The 21,434-nt window shown below is 28.3% G+C and overlaps 3 protein-coding genes across 4 annotated transcripts in view; 2 read left to right on the top strand and 1 right to left on the bottom strand.

Moving 5' to 3' along the window:
- Nucleotides 1-640: 640 nt before the first annotated feature.
- Muted (biogenesis of lysosome-related organelles complex 1 subunit 5) lies at nucleotides 641-5,665 on the top strand. The gene is made up of 5 exons (XM_016049951.4): nucleotides 641-853; nucleotides 1,191-1,273; nucleotides 2,025-2,154; nucleotides 4,006-4,064; nucleotides 4,743-5,665. Exons 1-5 carry the CDS (start codon nucleotides 817-819, stop codon nucleotides 4,929-4,931), a joined length of 498 nt encoding a protein of 165 aa, XP_015905437.3. The 5' UTR covers nucleotides 641-816; the 3' UTR covers nucleotides 4,932-5,665.
- A 3,835-nt stretch (nucleotides 5,666-9,500) lies between these two features.
- Nucleotides 9,501-11,024, bottom strand: Polr2K (DNA-directed RNA polymerases I, II, and III subunit Rpb12). The gene is made up of 3 exons (XM_087164082.1): nucleotides 10,816-11,024; nucleotides 10,421-10,513; nucleotides 9,501-9,647 (listed from the first exon to the last, which is right to left on the bottom strand). The coding sequence occupies exons 1-3, from the start codon at nucleotides 10,865-10,867 to the stop codon at nucleotides 9,625-9,627; spliced, it is 168 nt and encodes a 55-aa protein (XP_087020208.1). The 5' UTR covers nucleotides 10,868-11,024; the 3' UTR covers nucleotides 9,501-9,624.
- Nucleotides 11,025-11,079: 55 nt separating this feature from the next.
- LOC107451191 (RRP12-like protein) overlaps nucleotides 11,080-21,434 on the top strand; it is a 49,158-nt gene continuing 38,803 nt past the window's right edge. For both annotated transcript variants that reach the window (XM_087164080.1, XM_087164081.1), the window contains exons 1-8: nucleotides 11,080-11,428; nucleotides 11,500-11,641; nucleotides 13,016-13,142; nucleotides 15,692-15,768; nucleotides 17,798-17,906; nucleotides 17,999-18,103; nucleotides 18,905-19,022; nucleotides 20,422-20,552. In XM_087164080.1, the coding sequence (XP_087020206.1) occupies nucleotides 11,290-11,428; nucleotides 11,500-11,641; nucleotides 13,016-13,142; nucleotides 15,692-15,768; nucleotides 17,798-17,906; nucleotides 17,999-18,103; nucleotides 18,905-19,022; nucleotides 20,422-20,552 (948 nt within the window). In that variant the 5' untranslated portion in view covers nucleotides 11,080-11,289. The remainder of the gene's footprint in view (nucleotides 11,429-11,499; nucleotides 11,642-13,015; nucleotides 13,143-15,691; nucleotides 15,769-17,797; nucleotides 17,907-17,998; nucleotides 18,104-18,904; nucleotides 19,023-20,421; nucleotides 20,553-21,434) is intronic.

Here is a 21,434-nt window from a genome sequence, read left to right as displayed (position 1 = left end):
TGCTGGAAAAATTATTAATTAGTGACTTTTCTCCCGAACAGTTAAACAAATTAAATACTGAATAAAATGTTTTAAAACTGCTATTGGAATAAAGCTAACAATCTGTATTAATACCTAAAACAAAAAGAATTTGCAATTAATGAGAATATAAATAAGTATTTCATGCTTTTTTTCGCAAATTGTCCTCACTAGCGGTAAATTCACATTTCTCGTAGCCTTGTAGCGCCATCTAATTTCCAGAACCAGGACTACAAAATCAAATGTAACAAAACTTTTATATGCTTTTAAAAATAATTCACAACCTAATTTAACAAAAATAAACATTTTAGGTTCTGGCTAACAAGATTCTTAAATGTCATGAAAAATTTCGAGACCCTTAGTACGCTATTTAATCTGTGTAACTGTTCGGCGGTTTTTAACATTACAGGTATACGGCTTTAGGACCACCTTAATTTAGGTATTTTAAAAGTATTCATTGTTTCAAGAAAATAATTTCTATTGATAGTATCAAATATATAAATAAACAAAACATAATTACATCTAACATGCGGCTCGTGTTGCGAGCGTCTTTTCAAAAGTATGCCAGTTGATGAGGGCCTGTTATAAAGCGCCATACTGTTTAATTAAAGGTAACCTTTTCAGTGTTGCCAAAAGACAAAACATTGTTTATTTCTTTTTCTTGGTTCCTCTTTTTTTTAAATGAAATTTCCGTGAAAGGATACGTTCATTTTGAAACAGAAATAGGCAGTTCTAAACATATTCAAAATGGCGTTGGTCTCTTATCCTGTTTTGTTTTCGTTTTAGTAACTTATTAAAATGTCTGAAGGAAATGTTTTGGAGCGAGTGATGAAAGGTATTTTACTGTTCTTTATCTCTCTTTTTAAGAGTGTCTTGTTGTTGTCTAATTACTGTTATAATTTTTTGTCTTAAATGAATGTACCAATTTTGAGAGGAAAATTTTCCAATTTACTTATCATTAAACTTGGTGCAGTACTTTCGGATTTTGTTAGTTTATTAAGATCAAGTGCGTAGCGGAGGAGAATTTTCTGATTTATCATCAGGATTATATGCTTTTATTACTGATGGATTAAAGTAGTTTTTATTTGATGTTCATGTTTTAATATGTTGAAAATTTAAACTGATGATAATTATCTAAAGTCTGACATATCCTAATTTTGTGTTTTATTTAGATATAGGAGATGTAGAAAGTCGCCTGTTTGACCATAGGCCATTCGTTCAGGGGGAAACTAAGTTTTTCTTGAAGGAATTTGAAGTAGTATCAATTTTTTATTTGACAGATTTAACTCCTTCATATTAATAGTATTTTTCCATTATTATTTAATTATTCCTTTTTTTATTTTGTTGGTTAAACTTGTTTTTTTTTTTGGCTTTATTAAGAATTAATACATTTAAATAGTCAAATCCATCAAAATTTGTATGCTTCACATAATGTATAGCAATTATAAGTTATATTCCTTTATTATGAGTTATATTCCTGTATAAAATTCAACTACAATTTATAAGTTATATTCCTGTATTTGTAATTCTCCAAGTGTTTATTTATGTTCAGCTTCGATTTTTTGTTTCCTTACTCTTGCTTCATTAAAACCTTAATTTTTTAATATTGTATTTGTTTATTCCTATCATAACATTCTGCATGAGATTCATTTTCTATCGTTTGTACCTGTTACACCAATTTTCTCCCCATTCCTCTTATATCAAGGCAGTAGCACAGTTCTTTTTCAGCCCTCTCCTCTTAGAGAGCACATTTTCCCTCTCCATCGTGATGTCATGATCAGGTTTCCTTTTTTCCTCCAACCTCTTGGTGACCTTTTTTTAGATAATAAATATTTGTGAATATAATTATTTTTTTAAAACTGTTTAAATTGTCTTATTGTGTTTACAAAAGATCATTTTTTAAAGTACTTCATTTCTTATTGAAAGTACTTAAGAGTTCTTAAATGTTGTTTACTAATACTTCTTTAAATGTTAGAAAATTTAATATTATATCAAAATTTTAACAGGAAAAAAGAAAGGAAAGGGAAGTGAGGAGAATGTTTGAAATGCTTGAAATTGTGACTGAAATAAAAGAAACACAAATTGAAAAAGGTGTGAAACTTGGAGATATGCATCTTTGTAATTTAACTGGCCACTGTAAGTATCATGCTTTACTAAATATATATATAAAATCAAAAAATATAAAACTTTTTTAAGACATTTACAATAGTCTAATTTCCTGTTAAAGAATTATTCAAAATAATTTATTCTTAAAAAATATTTCAAAATAATTTATACTTGGCCATCATTTAGTTTCTTTTGAATGCCTATTAAATTTATGTAGTTTTCTTTTTCTCTCTCTTTAAGAATACATTAAAAATATTGATGCAGGTATTTCATTTGGCATTTGTCTTGAAATACACTAAACTTTTCTTTCTCTACAGATCGGTAATCTACTAAATGGTTTGTTTGTAAAGTTTTTCGACAAAATATTGCCAAGTGTGACAATTAAATATACAGTCGAACCTCGATTTCACGAATTTTTCGATATCTCGAAGAAGAAAAATAATTCCCTTCAAATTTCCTATATACTCAATGTTAAAAAAATTCGATTTCACGAATTTTTTGTTCTAATCCCTCGATAACTTGAATATTTTTCTCCATAAATAGTGTAGATTTTTTTTCTAAAAATAAAAAAATATTCAAAAAAAATTAAAAAATTTTAAAAATAGAAAACCAATTCTCATAATGATAAACTTTTTTAAAAAAATGGACATAAAGACGTCAGTGGCATGGAATGATGTGTCTCTCTCTACGATAATGAATGGCTTCAAGAAGGCTGGATTCATTAAAGATGACGAAAATAGTCAAACAATCAATATCGTTAATTCTGCTGAAAACTACACCGAAAATGATTGGGACAGATTGACCGGACTCATGAAACTTGATGACTTGAAATTTCATAACTTTGTAAACGTAGGTGATGCAGTAACAGTGTGTGGTCAGTGGCATGACAATGATATCATCGCTCAAACAAAAGCTTCTTGTGAACTATCAGAAGAAGAGGATGAGGAAATCGAAGATTTACCACCCAATGTTACTAACAAACAAGCACTTTCTTCAGTGGACACTGTAAGGAGATTTATTTGAGAGGCAGCCAAATATGTCAGAGGAGACATTTAAAGCTTTAGTCCACTTAGATAGGAGCCTACTGTGTTTTGTCCCATGATACTTTGTCTCTATGATATTTTGCCACTCAAATTTGTCAGCTTTAAAGCCTGTCTTACAATATTTTATCAGGATAAGATTCTATTTGAGAAAGGAATGACTCATGATAGTTTATTTGTAATTCTGCACGTTGATCTCTTCTGCAATATTTTGGAACCATGTCCGAAAGTTTTTCTTTCGCATTTTTTGGTAAACTTAATTTTTTTCATTCATGAAATGCTGCTTTAAACCCAGTTGCAAATGCAATGCTACAATAAGAATTATTTGATACCTCTTATTGACATATATGCAATAAATGAGTTTCTATGTCCTTCTATCTATTTTCATTAGAAAGATTTGTTTCGTTAATTTTGGAGAATTGAAATCTTGAATATATGTGATTAAATTCTGGGAAGTGTTGTATAAATTATGTTCATTGTTGTGAAATTGGTGATTGGAATTGTTTTACACCTTTTATTTAATTACATTAAATTGTTAAATATTTCTTTTGGAATATGAATGATTAAATTTATATTTAAAGTAACAATACATTGAAAATAAGTTTAATTAATATATCGGCAGATTCTTGAAGGAATTGACTGTAAAAATATTATAATTGAAAATTGTAGGAATTTTAAAATATCAGTAATATTTTTCTTAAAAATTTCCGTTCATTTCATGTGTTATATAAATCTTACTGTTACGAATTTTTTTTATTTATTGATACATTAAAATTTTACATTGTATATAAAATTTTACATTGTACATTGTATTGAGTAAATAAAAAACTTTTAATTTCAGTTGAAGTGGCTTTGCGTATGTGCAATAATATTGTGGAAAGAGAGGATTCCAATAAAAAGGTAAGATGTGATTATTTATTTCTCAGAATTGTTAAAGTTGCAACAACAGTTCTAAACTCAAGATGTGTGCATTTTAAATGACCAATTGAAAAATGGCTGATAAATGTCTTTTTTTTAAAAAACAAAAATCAATGTAAATTATTATGTTTGTACATTTATTCTTACTACCTATAACACAGTGTCTCTTCTCCATTGTAAAATTATTTATTCTTTTGCTATATTTGATTTTTTGTTGTTTTTGATTCATCACACTTTTTATCTTTTGTATAACTATTATTTTTTAGAAGTTTTATACTTATTTATTCAGTTAATTTATTTGTTTTTGATGCTCTACTCTTTCTTTAATATTTATTTATAACCTATTACATTATCTTTATTGTTAAATTAATCTTTAATAAGATGTTGAATTATTGATTCCTGACTGATGCGTGTAAGGGTCAGGGAACTGGCCTTACATCAGAAAGGTTCTTGGTTCGAATTGCGGACAAGGCATTGGATGTTCTTTTAATCTCTGTGCCATCTGTCTTTATTGTGGGAGTAATGTTGTCCAACCTAATATGGTGCCTCTAACAGAGTGGCTAAAAAATATGCTCTTCAGATGCCTGTATTGATAAAATGTTCCCCAGGTGGGTGTTTGAAAAAAAAAATTAATTCCTGATTCATTTTTCCCTTTTTTAGAAAGACTTTTTAGATCGTAGGAGAGAACAGAGGAAAAAGGAGTGGATTGCATTTGTTGATGACATTCAGAATAAGAATACTGCTGTTAATCAAACATTTGCTGACAAAGAAGAGCAACTGAAAACCTATTACAATAAATTAGAAGAATCTATGCATATATCACCCACACAGTCGGACAATAGTATTTAAGCTATGTATTTATTGTATACTGGAACATCTTAATAATGGCAATAGTTTTTGAAATCTGAATCATGTTTTCAGTATCGTTATATTGTCTATGGAACTGAAACAAAAGAGTTGTTGATGAAAGTTTCATTGTTTAATAATTTATTCCCAAATTGTGTATTTATATTTTAACTTATGATTTATTATACTTATGCAACTTTGTAAAGTTTTAATGACATAGAATGGAAAATCTTTATGACTTTGTTATTTTTGTGAAAGAATGTTATGAAAAACGAATTTTGCCAAGAGGAAGAAATTTCTTTACTCATCTAGCATTATGAATAGTAAATGCATTATTAGTTGAAAAATTAATTTATTCATTGTTAGCTGTTATTTTAGAAGTCTGTAAGTATCTCAATTCAAAAATGTTTTATTTGCTGAAAAAAAAGTATTACAAGTTTTCTCCCAAATCTATAAATTATAATTCCTTCAAATGATAGCTTGCCAGGGTCTTTTATTTTTCCACTAATATTTGAACCATTTTGTTTATTTGCAGTTTAACTAAAATTGTTCTCAAACTTCTTTAGTCCCAATCAGCATAACAAAATTTTTTAGTTTATATAAAATACATAGCATAGCATTACTCCATGCTAAAAATATTTAACAATTGACCAGTGACCCATAAATGATGTTTTAATGTCTCCAGAATTATTTAATTCAGTTTATAGCAATAATTTAATAAAGAATGAAAATGACAATTATTGTAAACAAAAACTAATTGTGCAAAATCACAAACACATTACTTTCACTAATTATACCTACCTTCAATTTAGTTATGTATTTTCTAAACATTAAACATAGCATCAACATACAACTTATTGTATAAAATGTTCAGTTAGGAGATTTTTTTTTACTGAAATTGCATATTTATTCATACGGAAATTTTTTATTTTTTTTATTGAAATTTATTTCATGTTTTTCTGAGCTTATTTTATGTTGAAAATCACATCAAATAATTTCTTTTTCTGTTTGAAGTTTTAAATAACAAAGAATGATAGAGGCAGTTTTGGAAACAATTTTTTTAAACTTGAAATACATAACTATAATTTCTCAAATGTATTGAAAAATGTTTACTCATAACATTCCATGATGTTAAACATGTGTTTATATCTTTATCTATATTTTATTTTATAACCGTCGTTGAACAGCCGACCCAATTTCATGGGTTTACGACTACTTACGTTCAACTCCGTAGCCTTGTAATTTTGAACCAATCCAGAAGACAAGGAAACTCCTGGATCAGTACCCCCAGAGGTATTGATTTGTTGTGGGAACATGGAGGACTTTGAGACTCGACAGATTTAACGTGCATCAGTCACCATTTACCACACGGGGAGTCTTCGGCCGGCGAGGATCGAACCCACGACCTCTTGGATATGGGCCCAGCGCCCTACCGACCAGGCTATCCCGGCCCCTTTATCTATATTGTTTGTTTTAAATCTGTTAAAAAAATTTATAACTTAAATAAATCTATCTATGTAATTAAATAAAGAATTTGTGTGTTTATATGTCTGCATACTGAATTGTAGGTATACCGTGAGTACTAACCATTCAACCTGAAACTAGTATATTGAAAGTTTCCCCATTTGTTTTTAGCAAATGGGGAACCGCAAATCGTCGAGTTCCCGTAGGCAAATATAAAGAGTTAATTTGTTTTTAGAATATCAATATCATAAAATCAGAACAATGCTGCCAAATGCATCAAACAATGTGGAGCAAGGCCCGGGATAGCCTGGTCGGTAGGGCGCTGGGCCCATATCCAAGAGGTCGTGGGTTCGATCCTCGCCGGCCGAAGACTCCCCGTGTAGTAAATGGTGACTGATGCACGTTAAATCTGTTGAGTCTCAAAGTCCTCCATGTTCCCACAACAAATCAATACCTCTGGGGGTACTAATCCAGGAGTTTCCTTGTCTTCTGGATTGGTTCAAAATTACAAGGCTACGGATTTGAACGTTAGTAGTCGTAAACCCATGAAATTGGGTCGGCTGTTCAACGACGGTTATAAAATAGAACAATCTGGAGCAGCGAAGTGATCCGTACGTGAAGGCGGAATTCTATGATGAGGCGATAAACAATGTGGATAGCAAAGCGGTGTGTTCGTTCTGGCTGCTAAAGCCAACTAGTTACTAATGGAATAAAATGTAATATTTTTAAGATGTTTTAATTGCTTCAATACATATACGTGAATCAAATTTTTGAAATCGTGTGCAGAGACAGCAAAACATGTGGCCCCTGATTTCTATACTCTGTTGCAGGGGGAAAAAAAAAAACTATTATCCGTATGAAGAGGGCCTATTTGCATCTAAGTGCATGCTAAATTGATGCCAAGCTCCAACAAATATCAATTCCTGAAACGATGTAGCACAACCAATTTTTTTAAAAAACTTTTTCTGTTCAACAAGTTTAACTATTAAAAGTTTTTTATTGTTTTGAAAGCATTATTATATAATTTGATTGCTAGTATAGCAAAAAACTAATTTACTCTTACATAATTCCAAATTATGAAAAAGACTTATTTCAACTAAATAATTGGTAACTTTTATTAAATGTTTTCAAGAATGTAATTTAAATATTTTTAAAACAAAGTAATTTATAGTCGCTCAAAAATAATACATAAACAATTATTTCAATTGAAACAGAATTAAAATCTTCCTAAGGTATAATGCAATTAAAAAATAATAAGTGTGCTACTTTTTTTATACTGCAAAATTTAATCAATAAGCTTCAAAATTAAAAAAGAGCTCTTGATTTATTCTATTATCACACTCTTAATTTTTATAGGAATAATTTTTTAAACTATATAGCATAATTTTCCTTTATTAAAAATTCATTTCGATTAAACCAGACTTCTACCATTAATATAAATTGGGTTTTAAAATCTGTACGATAGATAAAAAAGATTGAGGAATTAAGTTGTGTTTTATTTTTATGATTAAAAATGTTTTTTCCCCCCTTCATTTATCACTGAGGCTCTAATTTACATATTTCTTCATTATACATACGTGCCAACATTGGAGAAATAAAATAACAGATATTACTAGCAACATTTTTAGTCTAAGAGTTAAGTTATGACACATCATGCAAGTCAAAAAAGAAGCATTTATATTTAGGGAAGTGGAAAAAATGAATATAAATCATAATCTAAAAAAGATTTTTTTAAACCATTATTTATAATTACTTAAACTACTTTACTTCATGACTGCCAACCCATTTTTTTGGCTTTCTGGCTAATACTGATGATCAACTCCTTAGACTTTTAATTTTAAACCCAATTCAGAAGACAATGAAACTTCTGGATCAAGACTAACCCGCATTGTTAGCTTGACGGCAAAAGAACTCTTAAACAATGATCCACTGAAAATATTTTGTGCCAGCATTGTGGTGGGTCCAAACCTGGGTCATCTCATTGGGGTGGGGGGCATTAATAGCACTATCTGTTGAGTAATAAGAGAAGTATTTTTGTCATCAGTAAATATTTTATCACCAATTTTTTTGTAAAAAATTTCAACAAATATGGAGAAATTTGAGAATATACGGGTAAACAGGAGATAGTCGTCAAATACAGGAATCATCGTTAAAAAACAGGAGACTTGGCAGGTATGATTATAGTGAAAGTATCACAGTTGAACTTATAAGCATTTACTCAAATTTAAAGCATTCCTGGGGAAAAAATTTATTTGCTGCAAAGGCATGTGCAAGTGACAAGATTTTCGTACGTCAAAATTTAAAAATTATTTTGCTCTATCTTGTTGAATAAATTATTGCTAACCCTATTTTCAGCATATGTTACACTTTTCTATTGAAATTGAAAACCTGTTTTCCAATTTATTTCAGCTTAAAAAATTAAATTATAAGCAAATTTTATTTTTTTCTCACCCAATATGCATTGAATTGAACTATTAAGGTTACATTTTTATAATGATAAAATCTTTAAAGACAGTAATTCTACAATTTTGCAAGCTCTAACAATACAGCGTCAAAGTAACTTGTAAAATTCTTAAATGTTATATTCCAAACGGTTTTTTATATTTTTTTCACAATTGTGCCTTTTTCATAATCGGTGTATATATGAGCAAAATTTAACTTGATACTTATGAACTATCAACTGTAATAAAATTATCAAATTCGATAAAAAACAAATGAGATGCTGCCTTTGTACTCTGTATAGTTTATTCTGTACAGTTTTATTTCAGGTTCCTTTTCTAATTGCTATTCTCCAGCAAAGTAATTCAGCACCTAAATATAATTATGTTTTTTAGAGAAAAAACTAACAATTACCTTCAGTTCACAACAGTGAAAGTTCCTAAATGGTACTTAATACTGTGTTATATATTATCATGATAAAATTTCATAGTTTAGAAATGTATTGTAATAGATTTTAACAGAATAAAATTACACCACATTGCACATGAAGCCTATAAGAAGTAAAATAATTTGATACCATTATCTTAATATGTTAGTATTGTAACACATAATTAATTTGATTTTTAAGTCTCTATGACACTGATGTTTCATAACAGTAACAGTAAGATATCTTTTTTAATCAAAACGTTTTATTAACAAAACAAATTTAAAATTCTTTTACAGATTCTTGAAAATGTCTTCTATGTTATATACAATGTCTTCTTTACAGGATATACCCACAGCCAAATCTCTTTTATCTGGCATCAAAAACAACTACTAAGCAGAAGTTAAGGATAACAAGTAAAGTAATCTAAATGTTGAACAATTTAAATAAATCCTAAAAAAACAATTTATAAGCCACAAATAGGTATTCTAAAAACAATGAAATTTTCAGAAGTCTATCAATAAATACCAAAGGTTATTAATTAAAATATAAGAAAATTTAAAATTAATTTATGTTTAAGAATAAGTGTTTTTCAATTATTCTTATTAGTTACTTCACTTCTCGCCCTTGTGAGAAATATATTGCGATTATAATACTTAATTCTTTTCTATTACAAAAGGTGGTAAATTATTTTAAAATTATAAGTACTGCATATATATACACATACATGGTCAAATCACCATATTAGGGACCCAGAAGGAGACACTAAGAGTTTAGTGATATTGAAAAATGATTTTTTTTAAAACAATTCAGTAAAAGTAATAAAACTTGTATTTACATTTCAAATTTTGCATAGCATGAACTTACAACATTTATTTCAAACAATTTGCCAAATGCTAACCATAAATGCACTGCAAAATTGTCAAGCCAATTTGCAAGAGCTTACAGAATTTGCTATGACTTTCTGTCAGAGGCCTCAATAGGTAAAAAATCTACAAAATAATCTACTGAGGAAAAACAGAATATTCATACTTTTATTTAAAGCTATTTGATTTCATACTTTCATAAAAATTTAGAGATATTATAGGGAGAGAGGGAAATATGAAATTTAATTTGGCTTATATGAAGGTAAAAAAGCATTTTGTTAATAAAAGTAAAAGGATACATCTTTTTGTTCTTTTCTTATACATAATCCTGTAGCCACATTCTCTGCATCTGATTGGATCCTTTGCTTTAATTTCATTTTCATGATGACACTCTAGAAAAGATAATTTCAAAAGTTTACTAAATAGAAACATATATTTCTTTAAAACAAAGTAATAATTACTCCAAGTCATTTATTAAATGCTTTCAACATAGACTATTTTTTGTTTCGTGGATTTCATATACCCTCACAATAATTTGATTGATAAAGGTATAAAACCTAGGATTAACACCAATGAAAATTCAGTGGTCCCAAGGGTATTGGGTGCTTCAATACCTTGTAACCTAAAGTCTAGATATAGACTCAGAATAAAAATTTGCACAGCTATTATTAGAAGAAAGAAACATTATTATTACCACCACAAATATAAATCATTGGAGTCTTCACATCTTTTGCCGCGTTATCCATTTCCAAGATAGAAACAGAACAGTACTTCAAACACTAAATTTGATATATAATATTTTAAATAAAGTCCGTTAAATAAAATATTATAGACAAGACATTCAATTAAACTTTACGTGATAATCTTAAAAAGGTTTACAAGATTTGCTTTAAGGTTGATTTGCTTATGACTCTCTATTTTTGCCCAGGTTGAAAACAGACACAAAGCACAAGTGATAAAACTTGAGCCTATAGGCTTTATTCTCCATAATATTTGGTAGAAGGACAATACATATGAAACCCACTCATATTGTTCGCAACCGTGCTCTTTCTTATGCTGGTGGTAAACAAAAACACGCATGTTGAAATTTGTTAATAAAGATGTACTAATCCAAGTTGTTTCAGTATTTTATTGTTAGTTTGATTAATCGCCTTGCCAAAATTCAGGTATGAAGAATAAAAAAGGAAATCGAAGAGCCTCTAAAGGTAAAGGGAAGGTATTAAAAAAAGGACAAAGCTCCAGTTCTAATCCGGAATGCACAAAACATCGTTCTGCAGCAAAAAAGCGGGCCTTCTTTGGAAATCCTGGTAAATTTTATGGTAGTTTAAATTTTCTTACTTCAATGAGCAACATTTTATAATGTTTAATTCTTTTTCAGGAAATAGTAATCTCACTGTTGCTCAATTGCAGCAACACGATAAACTAACAACTGATGATATTTTAGAAGATGATGCGATGAGCATAGGTGTCGGAACAGCTCTAACAGGATTCACAAATTGTACACTTCCAACATTCAGCAGGTAAGTTTATGCTTGTTAATTTTTTACCATCTACGCAGTCAACGGGTTTTTCAAAATTTAGTATTTAATTGATGCAACATTTAAAGTGTGTTATATTTTTGCATTAGTGATTCCGTCAGACTTTAAGGGAAGATTTCCGTATCATATCATGATCTGCGGAAGAATATTCGCCCTGGGCAATTTCTGCGCAAAACCCTACGTGGAACTTAAGAAGAAAAAAAAAAGAAAGAAAAAAACTATCACAGAAGTGGACCAATTGAAAGGAGAATGGAAATATCTCTGACTTTAGAAATTATAGATTTCCGGGATTTCCACACTTGAAGGTCCATATTTACTTTTTTAAGATATGAATATTATTCTTTTGAAAAGTGAATTCTTGACCCAGTTTCAATTTTTAAGTATCTATTTATAATTCTTCTATCTATTGCCCAACAAAACAAGGAGCTAATGAGAGTTGTTGTATTTGAATAATCAAGGTTTTTAAATAGGACTGATCAAACACTTGTATCAAGGAAAAGCAACAATGTGCTTTGATTCTCAGAATTCTAATTTTTCCTTCAGTTATTATTAAAGAAAACAAATTTTTGCTTACAAAGTGTTTGTGAGAATTTTGCCTACATAAACCTGTTGGCAGGTATTTTCCCCCTTCCCCCTGTATTGCAGAATACAAGTCATGACTCACTTTTCGCTTCACCTCTACAATTTGTGAAGTATTTGACCTGTTATTGCACATAGTAAGTGGAATCACTGTATAGTTTGTTTATAGAAATAATTCCTCTAGCCATTCGTCTGGACCCGTAGCGGGTACTATGGAAAGGGAATACAAATATTTAAAATAGGGGTGTAGGTTCACTGTTTAGGTCAGGCTTTGGATCAAGTTGGCGAGAAAAGAGAAAGGGAATATTTTTCTTCGATCTATTGTGTTAGTCCTATAGTGAAGAGAAGCAACCCTCCCTGAAACGTACTATTCTTGTTTCCATAGCAGTAGATGGTCTTAGACTTTGTGGCTGGGGAAGTTCTTTCTATAGACAAACTATACTTCATTATTCTGTTATTATATATTTATTTACTGGCATAGTCTGGGTTGGTCCATGACCTTCTTAATAATTTTCCTCCCAAGCCCCCTGTTTGGCATTTTCGCTTTCTAATTTTCTATTCTCAATGTCCTAAAGTCTCTTTCAACTCTCATCTATTCATCTCTTTCTCATCTGCCCAATTTTCAATGATCATGGTATTGGTTATTAAAGATCTTTTTGTGCGTCAGTTATCATACATTCACTATATCTGTTTTCCAACCATTGGATTATATTTGATTTGATGTATAATTGATTTGAAAATTTAGATGATTTAATTATTATACATTCAATTTTACAGATTGTTAAAAAATTGGAACAGTAATTCTTTTCTCCATAAAGAAATGCTTGCGCTTCTTGAAGCCACGGCTGAAGTTATAAAGGGTGAAGGAGAAGAAGAATCAGAAGCAAAATATTTTTCAGCCTTAGTAAGAGTATATCTTTGTAGATTTGTGCTATATGTATAATCATTGATTAAATGTAGTTTTTATTTTAAGAAATTATTTAAAATCAAATTGTATAAATTTTCAAATTTAAATGATGCAATGTAATATTTATTTTTTTACATAATTTTATCCAAGTTATTGTTAATATTCTTTATATAAGGAGTAACACATGGAATTAATGCTTAAAACTAATTGTTAAATGTTTTATTTCGTAATTTGTTATAATTTTGTAATGTTCTATCATTGTAAAAGTTATTTCCAATCCTTAGAGAAAAAAAAAATAGTTCTGCGGTTATGGATTGCTAACGGGTAAATTCTCCACTATTTCCTTACCATCATTTATAGTCATAACACAGTCCTTCCCACTGTCATTAAAAGTCCTTAAAAACTGCTTAATTTTTATTTTGGGAAATAAGGGCTTTTGAAAGTGTTTAATTTTGGTTCAAGGATTTTAAAAGTACTTAAATTACAGTAACACTGGGTGATTAAAATTTTTTTTTTAGTCTTACAAAAATATTAAGTCCATCTTTAACTTAGAAAGTGACCATACATCGAGGATAGAGCCTTTTTAGAAACAAAAAGGGATGTGTGTGTGGGGGGGGGGGGACTGCATTCATGCCATTGCTGATCTTTCATTAAAATATTCTTCCTTTCGCCTAGAATGAGATCCCGTGTGGAGAATGGAGCATTCTGAAACAAAAGAATAAGTTGTGGGGAAAGGGGGCCAGAGATCATGCTATGTCAGTAATAGCATAATTAAAAAAATTTTTTTTTGGAAGGGCAAATAATTGGCACTGTTATTGTGGGTACATGTATAATTATGATAAACAACTATTTTTAAGTTTTTATTTTTAAAGTCATTAATTTTTACTTTGCTAAGGAAGAGTGGGACCCATAACATAATGGCCTGCACTAGACTAGTGTCTTGACATAAAAGTTATAGAAAATTTTTGCTAGACATTCGCTATTATAGGAAGTACAACCAAGTTATTTTTTGAATTGTATTCATGGTTAGGCTGATAAACAATGGGTTCTTCACAGTGAATTATCTAATCTAAAATGTAGATCTAATTTATGTGCTAAGATTATATCTCGATGCTCTAAAGACACTGTTTAAGAAAAGATGCAGATTAAAGTCGCATCTTATCTTAAAATTTAGTAAGTAATTTAAGTTCTAAAAATCAGTCACTAATATACTTTTTTGATGGATTTGTTTTATTGACACAATTTTAGTTTGGAAAATATATTTAAGATATTAGTCTTAACTTTGATCTTTTAATGTTATTTTTATCATTTGTGTATTTCACTATCTTTAAAAATAATTTCATGAATTAAAAAAAAAAAAAAATCTTGTACTTTAATATAAAACTGATTTATAAAAGATAAGCTAATATAAATCAAAATTAAGTAATATAAATCAGAATTAAATAATATAAATTGAAAAGTAAAAAATGTAAAGTTTTCTTTTCTACAGAAATATACACGTAATGTTTGTATCATACGCTTAGATAATCATTTTTTGACACGCACAATTTACATTGACAGGAATGTAAATGGATGTAATATTTCGATTGCATTTTCGGCAGTTATTGATATTGATTTTCACATGGTTTTTAAATGTCCCGATATATTTCAAACAATATGGAAAATTTGTATCGTGCATTTGAATATTTGCCTTTTAAGACAATGATTCTATCAAATTTCTGGCAGTTATTGGTTTGGCAGTTATTGGCTATTGATTTTTCCATGGTTTTTAAATCCGATATTCTTTATTACGACAACCTAATCTCGAAACAAAACAGGCATTTGAGTAACCCCTTTTTGAGGAGTCTGATTCGCGTGATTTCATTGTCTGTCTTTTTTTCCAGCGGCGGATTTCATGATTTTTTATGCTGATGATTATTTACAAAATGCAAGAATATTATCCATAATATTAGAACAAAAATTTATTGCATGTTCAATTTAAAAAAAATTATAATAGTTTTTTCTTTGCAAACACGGCACTTTTGTTATTTTAAATTAGTAACATATATGTTAGTTTTTATTAAAATTAGCTAGCTGTAAGATACTAGTGCTCGAGAATTTTGTCGCAAGGGCTGTGTTATTGATATCTTAGGAGTTAGTGGTACTTTCTGATGATTTCACAATTCTGATGATCACATTCTAGTGATCATAATTATGATTTCATATTTCAAAGATGTCTGGTCCCTATAGTGTGCATCTATCTTTGAATTACTAACTATTTTTGATAACATACTATCACAACTAACATAAGGTACAGAATGTATATATACTGGATATTTACATCAAGTTTGAATAGCAACAAAGAGCCATTATACTGTAACATAAACTCTAAATGACTCCATTTTCAAATTACTCCTTTCTGGGATGTGGGCTCCTGGTTGGGAAGCACTGCTTTAAATCATTTTTCTGAGGAATTTAAAGGTTTAAAATGTGTCAGAAATATGATGATGAAATGTTGCTAGAACTTTCTTTAACTAGAATGATATACTAATTTTTCTTTTCTGTAGGTTGTTTTGCTTGATGATGTTACAACAGATGAAACTTTAACTGCAATAATTTGCTTGCTGTCAATGGTTGTAAGAAAGTAAGTCTTAATTTATAAATGTTATGTTACACTACATGAAATGTCAATATTCCATTATTTCAATAAGTCAATAAATTATCTTTATTAGAATGAACTAACTAAAAAAAATGAAACCAATATTACAGATATGTTGGTTGGTTAATTAATTATTTAGTTTATTAATATTGACATGAAAAAATAAAAGTTTTCATAAAAAAACTTAATTTTTCATGTCATAATTTTTCCTCATTTTTTAAAAATATTTTTTGATTTTTTTAAATGTACATGTTTTGTAGACAGTGAAAAATGGCTACATTATTTAAAAACTTCTGTTATGCTCTTTTCAAAATGCATAAAAACTAATCAAAATCTAATTTAAATACATAGATACATAAAAATTAAGATCAAGTGCTGCAATTTATATTTTTTAATATGGTTTATTAAGGGGTTATTCACTAATTAATTTGTCTAGAGCTATAAGTTTTTGTCAATTAAATTGATGTTTTTATGGCCAGTTTTGTCTTATACGTTTTAAATACAGTAGAGCGCCGATTATCCGAACTGCTCGGGACCCAACATGGTTCGGATAATGAAAAGGAAATGGAAAGGAAAAGGATAATTGGAAAACTGTTTAAAATCTAGTGTACATGATTATTATTTATGCACTAACTTCCCTTTGCACCTTTTGTAGGCTTAGGACTGGTAGTACTATTTAAAATAGCTTTGGCGTGTTAAAAAATTTTTTTTTCTTCAATTTTTAAATATTTTTAATTAACTGTTTTTAAAACTTTTTTTTATTTTGAATTATTTTTATCATATTTTAGTTTTTTATAATTTTTTTTGTCAATTACTGATTTTACCACATTTTTCATTATTTTCCATTGAAAAAGAAATCCAGCAAAGATTTTGTTTCAAAGAAGATGCGTTTTTTTTTTAGCAGCCATATATCCCTTAATCTTTTTAAATAAAAAAAATGAACTGGATCAACATCATTTTGACGTTCTAGCCAATTCATTGCAATATCTAATGAATTGCATGCTTCTATCTTGAACTTGATCACTTACTTCTTCATCTTCGTCAGTGGAGTTCCGATTTTCATTAAAAATCAACAATTTCATCATTTTTATCCGAAAGATCTACTGGTTCAGAAACTTCAGTTTTTCTGTTAAGAATTTTATTCCAAGATTTATTATTCCAAGCACTGTAATCACTAATCATTAAAAACATAAGTGACAACTACCCATTCCCCAATTATAAAACTTCGGCACTTATTTATTCATAAACTCCTTCTGCATTCCAACCATTGTAGACTATCAAAATGAAGCTCGCATTCTTGGAAGATAATTTTCAGTTGTAAAGGGGTAGGTAGGTTTAAATGTATCACCATACATGTATGTATGGCTGCTATAAGAAAACTGCTAAAAAGGTTGTAAATTAAATATGGTCTTCGAATGTAGTGGATATTATTTATTCTAATTAGTTTAGAAAAATTGTCAAGATCTTAAAAAGTATTCTAAACTTTAAAAATAAAAAAACGAATTCAGACATAGTTCGGATAATAAGGGTTCGGATAATCGGTGCTCTACTGTATATATGTTAGTAGTGTTATTATGTAGTATTTCAATCTTATTAATGTTAAGCCTTTTAATATTTTATTATCTTAAAATAATTTTAACATTTTTTAAAGACTATTTCTTTCCGACTTGGTTTATTAGTCATATGTCATTTAAAATAAATGATCATTATTAGTAATATGTCATTTAAAAATATTGTTAGTTAATTGAATTTGCAGACCAAATAGTCTTTTTAATTATTTTGATATAGGTTCTTTTTATTTTGTATTTAACATGCTCATATTTGAAAGTAAAAACTTCATTTTCTTTTATGTATGCTAATTGAGGGTAAATGTAATTTTATTTTGATTTAATACAAAATCTTTAGGAATGTAATAGCTTAAAGAGATAGTAAGACAAATTATAGCTTTTTATGTATATGTGGCGATAGTATTTATTCTTATTTACATTAATGTTATAAATTTTTTTTTTTGTAGAATGAACAACTCAACTTTACTAAAGCTTCAAGAATTAAATGTTCATGAAACATTTACAAAACTGTTAATCAAGTACATGAATTCAGACCACTGTGCTTTATTGAGGAATGTAAGTCATAATTCTACTTGAACTCCTCTGAGTATTTTGTTTTTTGTTGTAGATTTTACAATTATCCAAATTTTTTAACGTTTGTGTTTTAGTTATTGAGCATAATGTATGGCTTTTTGAAAACAAGAACTGTATGGCCTGAAAAATGTGAAGAGGTTAGAGTTATTCTTGAGTTTGTTACTCATCATAAACCTAAGGTATATAATGTCTTTTCTTATTGCTTTTTATATATTTAATTTTTTATTTTATTTTAATGCTTCCTGTTTTTATTTAAAATATTTTTGAGTAACTTCTAATTATGTCCTAGTTATTAAAGTTTGATCATGATGCTTACTTGTCTTATATTTATTTATTATTTTTTTTAATGTCAATTGCTAACAGTTTTATTATAAGAAAGTAACAGTTTTCAGAAATGTTATTTTCTGTATTTCTTGACAAACTATATAATTTTATTAATTGTTGCAGAAATTATTTACTTGTTTTTAAATATTTATAATATATTTCATTTTCATTCATGTCAGTTTTTTTGAGACAGTATAGTAATATAATGAATATATTTTTATGACTGTGTAGTAATAATTTGAATATATTATGTAAAGTGAAACCTCTAGTTTTTTGTTAAAAGAAAATAATGTGCAGTCATTTTGAGATTGCTAAATATGGGACTTAAGAAAGCTGGAAAAATTATTGGTTTGATAAATAAGCTAAATGGCAACTTGACACCTATGGTTTTGTTTGATACCATGATATTAGAATTAATGTGTCATGGTAGGTGGTGCCACAGATTTTTTTACCTTGTAGCCAAAAAAAAAAATTACTTTTATAGTTAAGTAGTTCATTTAGGTTTATATCTTGATATCTAGTATTTACTGTCTATATTTCATGAAAAATTATAAAATTACATCAAGAAAAAGGCATTTTTTTATTAATTTAGAATATAATAAATTGGGTTATTATATTATGGTGGAAAGTAATAATGTTTTTTATAATTGATTTAGGTTCGAAAAGTGTCCCATTCTATTATTCGCAAACTTTTAGATCATTGTGTTCCAGAATCTGCTTCTATTCATCCTCTTGCACCAACCATTGCTGATTTCTGCATTAAAAAGCTAGAAAGTAATCATTATTATTATTATTTGTTTCGAAATTAAAATTTTATCTATTCATTTATTAAAGCAGAGTGACTATCTTTTTAATTTATAATTATACATAAAATTAATCTCAAAGGACTTAGCATTTTTTATTTGAAAGTTTTATTACATTGTTATTATGACATCCCTTTCTTTTCGAGATGGTTTTATTTCGGTTAGTTTATTTAGTCACTCTAAATGATGACAAGAACTTTTCATAATATATATATTTATTCTAGGATTCTTGATTATCTATATATTTAAAATTAAATATGAAAATATACATGTGCAACATAACATACAAATTCCGTAGCTCCTCTGCTCCTTTCTCACCTTTACTCTCTCAGCACCCAATCTCTACTCTCTCCACATCCAGTCTATATTATAAATCCTTTTTCTCACCAAGAAAAGTCCTTCGCTTCACCTTAATCTATCCCCCACTGTAGAGGGACACACTTCCTGTGTCCCTCAGGTCAGGAGTCAATCAAATGCGTGGGTGAGGAATCAGAATCCTGACAGTTATGGTATTTATTTTATTTCCCATTTAAAATGTGGTTTTTATAAAATAAAAGAATTTGTTTTTTTCACTGAATTAGTTTTGTAACTTAAAGAGGTGTAAACTTTAATGATAAGATTTTAATGCATGTAAAAGGAATTGTTCTCCTTCTAGAGATAATATCGACAATTTTTATGATAAACCTGTGTTCACATATTTACTGAAAATAAATAGATATGGGCATTCTTTTTTAGCTTAATATCCTTGCTTAGCTTAATATCCCTATTTTTAGAGATTTTTGAATATTTTTAAGATTTTAGGATTTTTTTTCATTTTGTAAAATTATATTTCAATATAAATTTTTTTTGATATTGCATTATTTTTTAATATTTTTTATAATTATATTAAATGCGTCTTAAAAACCTTGTTTCACCCATTTCACATTTTTTTACAAAAACTTTTTTGATAATGCTTCTGAATTTCTCTTATCTTTTTAATATAATTATGTGTATATTTAAGGAGCTAATATTGTGCATTGAATTCTCTATACTTAAAGAATATGAACACTCTTTTTTTTGTTAAGTGCCAAAGTATTATTTTAAATATTAAAGTAATAAATAATACTTTTGTTTATTCTTTGGTTTGTCAAATTATTAGAGAGTAATTTCATTATTGTGTTGTGTATGTAATAATATATGCATTGATTTATCTATACTCAATAATATATAACTGTTTATAATAAAATTGACTGAAGAATTGTAATGAAACTTATAATGTCAAGGGATAAAACAGATAGTGAGATGTTTTACCTAAAATGTGTTTTGTAAATATATATATGTAAGAAACTGATTTAAGTTCAATTTTTTAGTTAGATTAAAAATTTTTTCAGGCAATTCTCCAAATTCAAAAGAAACTTTTTATATTCTTGCTGTCTTACATGGAATTCTTGGATTGTTTTCAAAACCAGATATAAAAAAAACATGTGAAACCATAATCAAAGTTATGACTCTTAGCAATGCTGTAAGTATTATTATTTGCGGTTATCTTCATTGATCATTTTTCAAGTTCTTATAAGGTACCTTTGATTTTGTGGAATTCATTAGTATTATTAAATTGTCTTAAATATAGTTGTTCATTATTTCATTGTTGTTATTGGAATTGCGTTGTTGCCAGTCTACAGCTGTTTTGGCGAATTTTCGTTGTTGCTAATTTTGCATATAATTATAGAGATTTCATGTTTTAAACATGTAATTGCTGAGATAGAAAATAAATAAATAAGTAAAATGGTAAGTAGGGTGAATAATAATGTAGAGTAGGTACTACTGGAAGTGGATATTTGGCATAGTGGTGATGAATGCAACAGATTTATAATTGCATAGATGGAAAAATGATGCAATTAGTATGAGGAATGTGGTAAGAGAAAGCATAATTTTTAATTTATTTTCATAAAAATGAATTTAGTGTTTCTTTTTATTTTATTGCGTATTTACCATTGTCACTGACCTAATGTGAAATACCCAGTTCCAAAAAGCCGGTTTGGAAATATTGACCATGAGTCGATAAATGTATTCTTCATTATTTTTTGACTGACATTTTTTCTAACTGACTTGTATTGATGTTGATGAGCAAAAGGATCTTAGTTTTATGAATTTATGTACTTTATTATTATGAATATCATAAAACCACATGCAAAGATAGAAATATTACTGAAATTCAATAAGAAATACTTTTATTGCACGCTATTATTTAACACTTTTATTTTACACAACAATCAAGTGGATTATGCTAACAATATCATCATCCATTATTCTCATCCATTCATAACATTCTCATCCTTTTTCACATTTTTAATCTCTTTTTTTTTCCTTCTTTGTACCATATTATCGATAACTTGAACCATTG

Source organism: Parasteatoda tepidariorum, chromosome 5 (genome assembly GCF_982258835.1).
Source record: "Parasteatoda tepidariorum strain Cologne lab strain chromosome 5, Ptep-v5.0, whole genome shotgun sequence".
Classification (NCBI taxonomy): domain Eukaryota; kingdom Metazoa; phylum Arthropoda; class Arachnida; order Araneae; family Theridiidae; genus Parasteatoda; species Parasteatoda tepidariorum.
This window is presented reverse-complemented; position numbering and strand designations above follow the sequence as displayed.

Excerpts from the sequence above, each read along its gene's own strand:
- Muted (XM_016049951.4), top strand. The coding sequence starts at position 817 with ATGTCTGAAGGAAATGTTTTGGAGCGAGTGATGAAAG. Across the intron at positions 2,155-4,005 it reads TTGTAATTTAACTGGCCACT|TTGAAGTGGCTTTGCGTATG; the intron begins GTAAGTATCATG and ends TTTTAATTTCAG. Across the intron at positions 4,065-4,742 it reads GAGAGGATTCCAATAAAAAG|AAAGACTTTTTAGATCGTAG; the intron begins GTAAGATGTGAT and ends TCCCTTTTTTAG.
- Polr2K (XM_087164082.1), bottom strand. The coding sequence starts at position 10,867 with ATGGATAACGCGGCAAAAGATGTGAAGACTCCAATGATTTATATTTGT. Across the intron at positions 10,514-10,815 it reads AATGATTTATATTTGTGGTG|AGTGTCATCATGAAAATGAA; the intron begins GTAATAATAATG and ends TATCTTTTCTAG. Across the intron at positions 9,648-10,420 it reads TAAGAAAAGAACAAAAAGAT|TAGTTGTTTTTGATGCCAGA; the intron begins GTATCCTTTTAC and ends ACTTCTGCTTAG.